Raw genomic sequence first — 13,331 nt, 5'->3', positions numbered from 1 at the left:
TGGGGGTCTGGAACTCACTGCCTCAAAGGGTGGTAGAGGCAGAAACCCTCACCACATTTTTTTAAAACTTGGATGTGCATTTAAAGTACTGTAACCTACAGGGCCATGGACCAAGAGCTGGAAAGTGGGATTCGGCTGGATAGCTCTAGGTTGGCCGGCGCTGACATGGTGGGCCGAAATGGCCTCCTTCCGTGCTGTAAATTTCTATGATTCTATTCTATTTTAAATTAATGGATTAGCAGCATTTAGCAGAAAGTAAACCTTTTATGCCATTCTCCTGCTTTCACTCAGATATACTTCGAAACCAGAAACTCCAGCTCATTCAAAGCTCTGTGGCTTGTATCCTGTCCTTAAGCATGCCTCCTCACCATCACTTGTATCCTTGCTGACCTACACTGCCTGACTCAATTTTAATATTGTTATCCTTGTGTTTAATCGCTCCATGGCCTCGCTCCTCCCTATCTGGTTAACCTCCTCTAGCCCCCCCAACCCCCATTTCCTCAAAATCTCTGCTTCTGTGACTTTGGTCTCTTGTACATCTCTTTCCTACCTAGACCCCACTATTGGTGGCTGTGCTTTCAGCTACCTAGGCCCCACTGTCTTATCTGTTTTATCTTCCTAGTTCCAATGTTCGTGGAAGAGAGAAGGTGAGCTGGTTCACCATTTATATCTGTTTGACCAAGTTCTTGGTTATGCCTCCGAATCTTTCCTTCGAGCTTGGCATCCATTTTACTTATATTTCTGTGAAGCGACTTGGTTTCTAAGTATATCTGAATGACAGCAAATATCGTGAATAATTCACTTGCTCTACTCGTGAACAAAGTCAGCGGATCTCCCACACCCTGCCTTAATCTAATGCAAATAAATTAAAAATAATAAGAGTGGCCTTGTAGTATACAGGTAACTGCATTTACCTCTCAACCAGAAGGTCACATGTTAACATCGCATTATTGTTACTTCAATCTACCCACCTTAGAGTAATGAGTGTTATTAATTCTCAGCTGGCAGATTTCATTAGAGATTCCATTGTCCACTCTGCAAGCTTTCTTTAGCACTACCTACCCTAGCTGGTCATAGAGCGACAGAGACTGTGGTCATTGATAGCTCCATGGCCTATTCTGTTCGACCTCACAGAGTTTGATATTGAATATCAGTGGTTGCAGGTCAGAGGCAGCCTTTGCCTTTAAAGGTAAGACAGGAGAGTATTATTTGGACACATGTTGCTCTTGGAGATCATTTTAATGAACTTTCAATCTAAATTAATGCACAATAAAGGATTATTTTTCTTCTTATTTTGCCCTGGATGGAAAAATCACCAGACAAATATCACAGGATAGGGTTCCAACGTTGACATTTTGTTCTTAGCTGTGAGAAATGTTTGTGCATCTACCAGGTTTTATATTGAATAAAATTGCTCGTGGGTCACCAATGAATAACATTCAATCCGTGAAACGTTATCAGGATTTAATTTGAATGTGTTTTATTGGTTAGTAGAAATTATTCACAATAAGCTCATGGAATATTCAGCACTAATACAATCTGTTTTATCTTTCTAGTTCCAGAGTTAGCAGAAAAGAGAAGGTGGGATAATTCACCATTTATATTTGTTTGACCATTTGAGTCCAGATTTTACATTGGTCAATGTTAAGTAAAAGAACAATTTTCAGTAATCTTATATCTCAGAGAATTATGCTATGATATATTACTGTGACGGATGTTTTAAATGACAATGTATGCACACTGTAGGGCAGAGTATAAATCAAGAAATAATGGAGGCTTGTAAGAAAGGTACGGCAATAATCATGGGTGATTTTAATCTTCATATTGATTGGACAGATCAAATTGGCAAAGCTAGCCTTGAGGAAGAGTTCATAGAATGTATGCGGGATGGTTTCTAAGAACAATACGTTGCAGAACCAACCAGGGAGCAGGCTATCTTAGATCAGGTACTGTGTAATGAGACTGGATTAATAAACGATCTCCTAGTAAAGGATCCTCTAGGAATGAGTAACCATAACATGGTTAAATTTCAAATTCAGTTGGAGGATGAGAAAGTTGGATCTCAAACCAGTGTCCTCAGCTTAAACAAAGGAGACTACAAAGGTACGAGGGCAGAGTTGGGAAAATAAATTAAAGTGTAAGACGGTAGATAAGCAGTGGCAAACATTTAAGAAGGTATTTCATAACTCTCAGCAAAAATATATTCCAGTGAGAAAGAAAGTCTCTTAATAGAAGGATGAACCATCCGTGGCTAACTAATGAAGTAAACGATGGTATCAAATTGAAAACGAAAGCATGCAGTGTTGCGAAGAACAGTGGAAGGCCAGAGGATTGGGAAATGTTTAGAAACCAGCAAACAACTAAAAAAATGATAAAGAGAGAGGATAGTTTATGAGAATAAACTAGCAAGAAATATAAAAACAGACAGTAAGAGCTTCTACAGGTTTATAAAAAGGAAGAGAGTAGCTAAAGTAAACATTGGTCCTTTAGAGGATGAGACTGGAAATTAATAATGGGAAACAGGGAAATGGCGAGACTTTGAACAAGTATTTTATATCAGTCTTCACAGTAGAAGACATTAAAAGCATCCCAAAAATTGATAATCAAGGGGCTGTGGGTGGGGGGACGACTTAAAACAATCACTATCACCAGAGAAAAAGTACTAGGCAAACTAATGGGACTAAAGGTGGACAAGTCTCCTGGACCTGATGGCCTGCATCCTAGGGTCTTAAAAGAAGTGATTGCAGAGATAGTGGATGCATTGATTGTAATCTACCAAAATTCCCTGGATTCTGGAGAGGTCCCAGCGGATTGGAAAACCGTAAATTTAACACCTCTATTTAAGAAAAGACGGAGACAGAAAGCAGGAAACTATAGACCAATTAGTCTAACATCTGTCATTGGGAAAATGCTGGAGTCCATTATTAAGGAAGTAGTAGCAGGTCATTTAGAAAATCATAATGCAGTCAAGCAAACTCAGCATTGTTTTATGAAAAGGAAATCATGTTTGACAAATTTGCTGGAGTTCTTTGAGGATGTAACGAGCAGGATGGATTAAAGGGAAACCAGTAGATGTGTATTTGGATTTCCAGAAGGTATTCGATAAGGTGCCACATAAAAGGTAACTGCAGAAGATAAGAGCTCACGGGGTTGGGGGTAATATATTAGCATGGATAGACGATTGGCTAACTAAGAGAAAACAGAGTGTCGGGAAAAATGGGTTATTTTCAGGTTGGCAAACTGTAACTAGTGGGGTGCCACAGGGATCAGTGCTGGGGCCTCAACTATTTACAATCTATATTAATGACTTGGATGAAAGGACCGAGTGTAATGTAGCCAAATTTGCTGATGATACAAAGATAGGTGGGAAAACAAGTTGTGAGGAGAATGCAAAGAATCTGCCAAGGGATATAGATAGGCTCAGTGAGTGGGCAAAAATTTGGCAGATGGAGTATAATGTGGGAAAATATGAGGTTATCACCTTTGGTAGGAAAAATAAAAAAGCAAATTACTATTTGAATGGGGAGAGATTAGAAAATACTGCGGTACAGAAGGACCTGGGGGTCTTTGTACATGAAACACAAAAAGTTAGTATGCAGGTACAGCAAGTAATCAGGAAAGCAAATGGAATGTTGGTCTTTATTGCAAAGGGGGATGGGTAAAAGCAGATAAGTCCTGCTACAACTGTACAGGGTATTGGTGAGGCCTGGAGTACTGCGTACAGTTTTAGTCTCCTTATTTAAGGAGGGATGTACTTGCATTGGAGGCTGTTCAGAGAAGGTTCACGGGGTTGATTCCTGAGATGAAAGGGGTTGTCATATGAAGAAAGGTTGAGCAGGTTGGACCTATACCCATTGGAGTTTAGAAGAATGAGAGGTGATCTTATTGAAACAAATAAGATTCTGAGGGGGCTGGACAGGATAGATGCAGGGAGAATGTTTCCCCCCGTGGGGGAATCTAGAACTAGGGGGCATAGTTGCAGACGAAGAGGTCGCCCATTTAAAACGGAAATGACGAGGAATTTCTGCTCTCAGAGGGTCGTGAATCTGTGGAACTCTCTACCCCAGAGAGCTCTGGAGGCTGGGTCATTGAATATATTTAAGGTGGAGATAGACAGATTTTTGAAAGATACGGGAGTCAAGGGTTATGGGGAATGGGCAGGAAAGTGAAGTTGAGGCTAAGTTCAGATCAGCCATGACCTTATTGAGGGGCCAGATGGCTGACTCCTGCTCCTATTTCTTATGTTCTTATGTAAGACAAAAGCTGGATATTTGAGATATAAATAGAGAATGCTGGAAATACTCAACAGGTCAGGCAGATCTGTGGAGAGAGAAACAGAGTAAACGTTTCTGGAACATTTTCTCTTTATATCTATAATGTAAAATTATTGTTTGGAGTTGTCAAGGTGGCCAAACCTGATGTGATCATGCAAATTATTCAAAATACGGCACCATGTCAGAAAAGTATCATGTGACAAAAGTCGACTGTCTCTTCCTCGTTGGTGATAAAGGCAGTCCTCTTTTAAAACAGGAAGCCTTTATGTCCATTTTCACTGATTCCAGCTTTGACAATCTTTGATGTTCTGTTTTGATGTCTTCTCACATTGTTCATTAAAGACTGATCTCTCCTAATGTTAATTAGCAGCAAGTAGCAAATACTGTTTTCTCATGAGTTTCAGGTACTTGGGCAATCATATAATATAATCCAAGAGTTTGCAAACAATAATGGAGACTCGGCAAGCAACGAGTTCAAATGAGGTCATAAGGCACAGGACCAAACCTTAAGTAGCTTATTACCCTCAAAATGAGATTACAACCGTGAAATCTCTCCCAGTTACCTGTTTTATTTAAATAACATATACTGCAGAAGGGATAGGGATAGTTTTATTCTATTTTGGGTCTGTTTTGTCATGGTAGATACCGACAATCAATGTGCTCCATATTGTTTATGCATGGAGATGTCTACACTGAAGGATGAACTTTTTTGAGACAAACAAGTGAAAATCTACAGTTGATTACTATGCAGTAATGTATTCAGTATATTCATTAATAAAATTGTGTTGTAAATGCAACTTTGTCCTGTTAAATGATATAGATTTCTGTGTTTTCTCTTTCAATAGAATTGAACGCAATAACTTTGTGAAAAAAAACTACACAAAGACGCAGATCTCTCTGAAAAGTGCAAGCCAGTTTTTAAAAATAGCTGTGAAATTCATTCGGATTGCTGTTCAAGACGGGAATCTGTCTGGGGACAGAGCGAAACAATACATGAAAGAGGTTTTGTTTTTGTTTTATCGTCACAATTGTAAAGTTTAGAAAGATAAAGCTCCTACGTTAATTAGCATTGAGTGACCTATATGTTCGTAATCAGCAATGAAAAAGCATTTCAAAAGTTATTTTCTGTACTTTTCCCAACTTTACTTATCAAAAACTGGATTTTATGTCGATATATTCGTTGATTTCAATGTGATTTTAGTTGGACAGAACTCTAAAACATCTTTTAAATCATTATAACTTAAGTGTTAAGAATGTATTTTTAATTTCCTATAAAAGCTCAGAAAATTTACCTTAATATTTCTATGAAACTTGTTTTTCTATGAAATGCAGAGACATTATTATTGCATTTTTAACCTTTATGAGAGTTGGACAATATCGTTTTTGAACACAATTTCTCCCAACATCATTCACTTACTGCAGAATTAAAATACAGTTCTGTGCTCAAACTTAACTTGTAACAAAACCCAGAGAGTTGATTGTAAACATAGAAACATAGAAAATAGGTGCAGGAGTAGGCCATTCGGCCCTTCGAGCCTGCACCGCCATTCAATAAGATCATGACTGATCATTCCCTCAGTACCCCTTTCCTGCTTTCTCTCCATACCCTTTGATCCCCTTAGCCGTAAGGGCCGTATCTAACTCCCTCATGAATATATCCAATGAACTGGCATCAACAACTCTCTGCGGCAGAGAATTCCATAGATTAACAACTCTCTGAGTGAAGAAGTTTCTCCTCCTCTCAGTCCTAAGCCTATGTCCCCTGGTTCTGGACTACCCCAACATCGGGAACATTCTTCCCGCATCTAACCTGTCCAGTCCCGTCAGAATCTTATATGTTTCTATGAGATCCCCTCTCATCCTTCTAAACTCCAGTGAATAAAGGCCCAGTTGATCCAGTCTCTCCTCATATGACAGCCCAGCCATCCCTGGAATCAGTCTGGTGAACCTTCGCTGCACTCCCTCAATAGCAAGAACATAGTACTCACTGAAATGTGTCATTCTTAATTTTGCAGATACTGCACACGATTCTTTTCTTATGTCATATTAACCAGCCTTCTTTTGAACCACAAGACATATTGGAAAAATCGGTGGAATCTTGGTCTCACAAGCTTCCTGATGTCTTTGAAGAGTACAAAACACATCTTCCAACTCGACCACCTTACACAATTCTACTTGAAATAGTGAGTACAAGTGTATGCCTCACAGCACAATTACAGATTCTGATCATTTTACTGGTCCCATTATTTCATAGCTTTATGGCAAATGTAAATAAACATTGTAAAAATTCTTAGCGCAGTTTGATTAGATAGGAGGACATAGTAAGTGGGTGAAGTATTTTCTTCATACTAGTGTTCCGACTGCAGAGTGACCAGTCCTTAGTTCGGACCAACAGGTTTGCACCAGTAAGGCAGAAAAAAACTGAAAATGTCTTGATGTGTGAGGGAAATTTTTAAAAGTCAGAGTTAATTCCAGTGTAAGAGATCACAGAAAGGAACAATGATGTACTGAATAGAGCACATAAATTGAGACTTGTAAATTTGCATATGGAGCAGAGCTAGTGAGCTTTTACTTTTTGTTCATAGTTGGTGTGAAACATAATTGGCCAGAATTTGCTCACTGTCAAAATAATGGCCAATGGTGCTCAGTGTTATTTCTGGGTAAATGGTACAGCAACTTCAGACAAGGAGCAAATGTGCGGTTAAGTGCGAATATCCAAAAGTTGTGTCACTCTGCCGTTGGCTTTGCAAAAATGGCACCTAGCCCTTAGCCTCTCCATTTTTTAGGAACTTGCTGTATTTGCATATTAATTGCCCATAAAACTTGCCACAGAAAGTTGAATCTCGTCCTTACAGGTATAAATACCCTTTTATCAAAGGGTACAAGCAAAGTACCCTTTTTACTATGTGATAAGTGTTAATGACTACCAGTCAACCTCTCTGGTACTGAAAATTAACTATTACAAGTGTGGAGTCTACCTCTTTCAGGTTTTGAATGTTTTGGGGAGATTTTAAAAATGTTTAAAAAAACATTTAAATCTTCCTTCTCATTCCTGTCTCTTTTTTCTCTCTCTTAATCCAATCTTCCTTTCACTCTCTCTACTTCTCTTTCTGTACCTGATTGGACATTGAATTCACCCTCTATCTCAGTCCTTCTGCTGTTTATTTCCCAGTCCTTAAATCTCATTGGTTAAGGAGATACCCTGTTGCTTTCCCTGCTCACTCAGGTCCCAGATTGCCCCGTTTCCCTCGCTGCACCGTTATATGCTCGCACAATTAGTGGATAAAATTGTTTTGAGCTAAAAGGTGCAAGGGAAAGTCTAACTAACGACAGATGCGGTTAAATGCCCTGCTACGGCAAAATCTAGTCCAATGGGCCGGAACTTGCTGGAGCGGGGTATCTCGTGGCGGCACCGTTAATTAGACTATTTCCTGCACCATTCAGCTCAAAAAAATTTGCGCCATAATTTGCTGGAAGTGTGAGCTGGTAACGGGGTGAATGGGACATCTGGAACCTTGGTGAACAATCAGACCTATCAGTCACCCCTCCTCATCTCTCCTGCCATGGTTCAGCACCATTCCTCTATTGCCACTTGTGAAGTGCTTTGGGATTTTTTTTAATGGTAAAAGCGCAATTAAAATGCATGTTACTGTTTTTGTTGAATAACTTGCTATGTATTTCCAGAATTTTATGTTAAAAATAGTATGGCATTTAGTAATTTTATGATAATTACACTGAGATTTAAGCAATGAGTTTAGCTAGTTTCTACTATATTACTACTTACAACCGAGTTGAAAATTTAAGAGTCATTGATGTGACTGAGTGACACAGTGAATTAATCGACTGGCCTTTTAATTCTTAAGAGTTGGGTTCGACTCCAGCCCAGACTGATTAGAAGAATGTTTGCTGAAAATAAATTTGGATACTTTCAACCCAATTCTTACTGTGTGTGAGTACATAATATAAAATGGCGCCTAAGGGAATTCTTAGTTAGAGAGGCCTCAAGATCAACCTCTATGAGAAATGGCAATGTCACATTAATGTGAAGAGAGGTGGCTTGCTCTTCATAGGCAAGGGCTAAGGCACATCAGTGGTGCAGAGTAGAGGAAACTTAATTTGCAACTGACATACTATCCCTGTTGTAAATCTGAGGAATTATCTGCCCCAGAGAGCTGTGGAGGCTGGGTCATTGAATATATTTAAGGTGGAGATAGACATTTTTAAATGATACAGGACTGACGGGTTATGGGGAGTGGGCACGGAAGTTGAGCTGAGCCTAAGATCAGATCAGCCATGATCTTATTAAATGGTAGAGCAGGCTCGAGGGGCCAAATGGCCTACTCCTGCTCTTAGTTCTTATGTACCTACCTGGGAGTGCTTGAAACTGACACTGGGTACCTCGGAAACTCCAGTGCTAACATCCCACACTTTTATGGGCACAAAAATCATCAAAGAAAACAATTATTTCATTAACCACTAAACAATGTTTATGATGAGCTACGGAACTGTTAGCCTAGAAATTAGTTTGCATTACTAGCCTACGAGTGCTCTCTGCTGCTTTGGTGGAGGTTCTAATCTATTTCCAATAAACCTATTAAGACCTCTGTTAAAATAGTGGATGAAGGAATATGATATAAACATGTTAAATGTTCATCCACTAATATTGGGAACAGACATTTCTGGACTCTTGCAAGCTAAGAATTCTATTTTCTTTTCTCAGGTTGTTGACTGCACAGGATCAAACAACACTAAAAGTATTTTAGATCGTCTGTCGAAGCTAAATAGAGAAATGGTTGTGGAACAAAATACCGAAGAAGGCAGGAGGTGTGGAAATGAACTTTGTTTTGTATCGACAGTTATCAGCTGTTGCTTCTTCCAGGACTTGGACAACGGCACAATTACCAACAATTATTTTGGTGCCTCAGTTTCATGTTTTGGAAAACATCAGAAAGAAATTATGATCGACATACTGTGCTGCCACACATGGAATGAAGACATTAGCTTGGCAGTGTGTATGGCTTTGGAATGTCATGGACAGGCTTTAGAGTTCCGCCCTAGGGTATGTTGTATTGCTTACCCAATAAAGGATAGTTCTACCACGCAGCGAGGAGTGCCCACAGTCAATGGTAACCATCAACAATATTCTCCCATACCACCTTGCAGAAAATGCCTAGATATGTTCCCTGACATAGGAGATGATCTACGACAAAGAAATAATGACCATCAATTTTGGCAATACGGGAACTGTGCTGAGGTGGAATCTTTAAGCAGGCTTCTGAATGCCCATGGGGACATTTCCAGGAGATTACCTGCTCCTCCAGGGGACAGATTCACCTCGAGATCTCTTATCCTTAAAAGAAAAAGAAGACTTGTACATAACCTAAAATTATTCAAGTTTCAACTGGGAAATGATCTTTTATTTACCAGATCTTCTGAGCTACAGAATACTCCTTAATGCTAGTTGGCCTAATGTACGAGTGATTTGCGATTGTGAATCTTTAAAGTGCCAATTGGTTTGAAGATTTTCATGCTCCCTTAGCCAGCTATTATTTAAAGTTTTCAGCTCACGGACTGTGACAAACATTAATATTACAGTAATAAAGCTATTCAGATGTCTGGAGTAGCCTTATTACTGTAGTATTGATCTTTTGCAACTAAAATAAATACAATTTAAAGTTTAGAGTAAAAGTGACATTTTATATGTTAAAAACAGGGATGAATTTCTGCGTTAGCATCTCTGCAACATTTTCAATCGACTGCGCTCGGAAATAAAAAATCATTCAAGGTTCTGTAAGGGTTAATTAATTGATAATGTGCTTTTATTTGTTTGAACAATTTTGTAAATGAATCCAAAAGAAATATTCAAAATAAACACCAGAATTCTGAAGCTGCCGCTTGACGATAACTAAATGATAAAAGTGCTTCAAATTTCAATTGTGAATTTCTTGCTTAGACTATGAGAAAGAAAACTCAATGTTATGTTTCTGGGGTTCTTTGTCCTTTGTACATTTAATTCTTTTTAGCCACTCTGTTTCAGACAACTCTTTTAGACAAGTCCTAGTTCCCTACGTCTTTGAGAGGATCGCCATTTCCCTTAAAATATCTCGGCAAAATATTGTAACACACTCAAGATAATGAACAGAAAACCTGCTTTTAGATGACTTCAGGTACTAAACCTATCCTGTGCCTGCATGGGATTCTCATTGATTTTAAAAGTGGTAGAATAGCATTAGACTAACTTGATTGAGTTTTTTGATGCGGTAAGAGAGGGTTGATGAGGGCAATGCGGTTGATGTGGTGTACATAGATTTCCAAAAGGCATTTGATAAAGTGCCACATAATAGGCTTGCCAGCAAAGTTGAAGTCCATGGAATAAAAGGGACAGTGGCAGCATGGATATGGAATTGGCTAAGTGACAGGAAACAGAGAGTAGTGGTGAATGGTTGTTTTTCGGACTGGAGGAACCTTCAGTGGTGTTCCCCAGAGGTCAGTACTAGGACCACTGCTTTTCTTGATATATATTAATGACTTGGACTTGGGTGTACAGGGCACAGTTTCAAAATTTACAGATGAAACAAAATGTGGAAGTATAGTGAACAGTGAGGAGGATAATGATAGACTTCAAGGGGATATTGTCAGGCTGGTGGAATGGGCAGACACATGTCAGATGAAATTTATCACTGAAAGTGCGGTGATACATTTTGGTAGGAAGAAGGAGAGGCAATATAAACTGACGGGTACAATTCTAAAGGGGGTGCATGAACAGAGAAACCTGGGGGTACTTATGCACAAATCGTTGGTGGTGGCAGGGCAGGTTGAGAAAGCAGTTAAAAAAGCAGTTGGGATCCTGGGCTTCATGAATAGAAGCACAGAGTACAAAAGCAAGGAAGTTATGATGAACCTTTATAAAATACTGGTTCAGCCTTAACTGGAGTATTGTGTCCAATTCTGGGCACCACACTTTAGGAAGGATGTGAAGGTCTTAGAGAGGGTACAGAAAATATTTACAAGAATGATTCCAGTGATGAGGGACTTCAGTTACGTGGATAGACTGGAGAAGCTGGGGTTGTTCTTAGAGCAGAGAAGGTTGAGAGGAGATTTGATGGAGGTGTTCAAGATCATGAGGAGTCTGAAAAGAGTAGATAGCGAGAAACTGCTCCCATTGGCGGAAGGCTCGAGAACCAGAGGATACAGATTTAAGGTGAATGGCAGAAGAACCAAAGGCGATCTGAGGAAAAACTCTTTTACACAGTGAGTGGTTAGGATCTGGAATGCACTGCCTGAAAGGGTGGTGGAGGTTGATTCAATCGTGGCTTAAAAAGGAAATTGGATAAGTACCTGAAGGAAATAAATTGCAGGGCTACGAAGAAAGGGCGGGGGAATGGGACTAGCTGAAATGTTCTTGCAGAGAGCTGGCGTGGGCTCGACGGGCCAAATGACCTCCTGTGCTGTAATCATTGTATGATTCTATTCTATAAGAACAAGTGAATAGTAGCAATAATAAAGCATATTTTTATAGCAGTGGTGAAACATTGCCAGCTCCTTGCATTGTAGAAAATGATAACGTGCTCCATCTGACAAATTTTTGCCCACTCACTTAGCCTGTCTATGCTGTAATTAATGTTCTTATGTCGTGATTCTTACTTTTTTTTTTAAATCAACTATGGAAATTATCTACCTCAAATAACTCTTTAGTTTCAGGCTAACTGTCTTTTCAAAGGGTCCAGATCAAACTCACTGATTTGAAAAGTTCGGGTAATCTACACCTTGAAATTATAACCGTGGCTACAAACCAAACACATATTTTGAACAAATCACACAAAATATGTATGATTGAATTGGCTGGCTTGGCCCCTCACCCCCTCATTTGGACACTTATTTCACAGACAGCTTGCAACAAAATGTAACAAACTGAATGTTCTTCTCAGTGAAACTGGCATCCAACCTATTTTTTACCATGACAGAATGTTAAAAAACAATCAAGCTAAATATAAGCATGTCACACATAATTCTATGTTCTCTACACTTTAAACCATTATAATAATAGTTTTTAAAGGGTTGTACCTTTATTGCACCTATTCCCAAGTTGCTACTGCATGTGTAATTTTGAAGATTTTTCACATAGTCATTATTGGATAAACTTATATTTTTACTATAGAATCAATTGTGTATATTTTTGTGAAACTTATTGTGCTGTATTAAATTGTACAGGTTTATTTATTTTGCTACTATGTATCCTTATCTCATGTTGAAATTTTTAGTACTTCTATAACTAACGGAGAACAAAAATAGATTGGCTGGATACTCAGAGTGTCAAGCTACCCTGTTTCTGACAAGAACACTATAGTGTTCACTTTCTCCCATTTTTTTCCCAGTGGGGCAAAAATCTTAGTGAAAGCTAAAGCTATGATTGTACTTGCCTGAGTGCAGTTTGTGACCTAAGTGTTGCACCAAATAAAAAATACACATTTTGCTTTATCTTGTGCTTTTCATGTTGGTTAGTACAAATGCATTGATTCTGTGTTCGAATTCTTCAATTGTTACATTTCTGATGCTCGATAATTCATTCAGGACAGTATGCAGTTTTAAAAGTAAATAGGATTTTCCACAAAGCTTGCTCTTAGACCACTTAAGATTCACAAGAAACAGTCCTTAAATATTTATGGCACCTGTAAACACCCTTGTGTCTTCTTTAAGTACAAGCGGATGAAAATATGGTAAGGATAAAACAAACCTCATAGACGTGTTGGATTGTCCTGAACAATATTCAGAAATATCAAAGTTTATAAACCAACTTTACAAACCATGAGCAGGTGGAGACTGAGCTACAGCACCATATCTTAACCTTTAGGATTTGAGTTTGAATGCAGGACATAAAGGCCCGGAGATTGCAGTCAGCGGCAAAGCGACGGTGCTCACTGCTGACCTTGAAGGAAGCAGCCCACAAAGATTTAGCGATCTCTGTGAATTTCAGCTCTCCTGACCTTTGTTTGAATCTGGCACCAAATCAAGCGAATCTCTAGCGTCCAACAACAGTGATGTCATCAAGGAGGCTAA

General features: G+C 39.0%; 1 protein-coding gene across 1 annotated transcript in view; it reads left to right on the top strand.

The window, feature by feature from the left end:
- LOC139226748 (uncharacterized) overlaps positions 1-12,747 on the top strand; it is a 37,537-nt gene extending 24,790 nt beyond the window's left edge. Inside the window, exons 8-11 of the mRNA XM_070857734.1 lie at positions 1,557-1,581; positions 5,120-5,276; positions 6,290-6,457; positions 8,995-12,747. Coding sequence (XP_070713835.1) covers positions 1,557-1,581; positions 5,120-5,276; positions 6,290-6,457; positions 8,995-9,729 — 1,085 coding nt within the window. The 3' untranslated portion in view covers positions 9,730-12,747. The remainder of the gene's footprint in view (positions 1-1,556; positions 1,582-5,119; positions 5,277-6,289; positions 6,458-8,994) is intronic.
- The last annotated feature ends 584 nt before the right edge of the window (positions 12,748-13,331 follow it).

Source organism: Pristiophorus japonicus, chromosome 16 (assembly GCF_044704955.1).
Source record: "Pristiophorus japonicus isolate sPriJap1 chromosome 16, sPriJap1.hap1, whole genome shotgun sequence".
NCBI classification, from domain to species: domain Eukaryota; kingdom Metazoa; phylum Chordata; class Chondrichthyes; family Pristiophoridae; genus Pristiophorus; species Pristiophorus japonicus.
The sequence above is the reverse complement of the archived record's forward strand: the minus strand, read 5'-3'. Positions and strand labels throughout refer to the sequence as shown.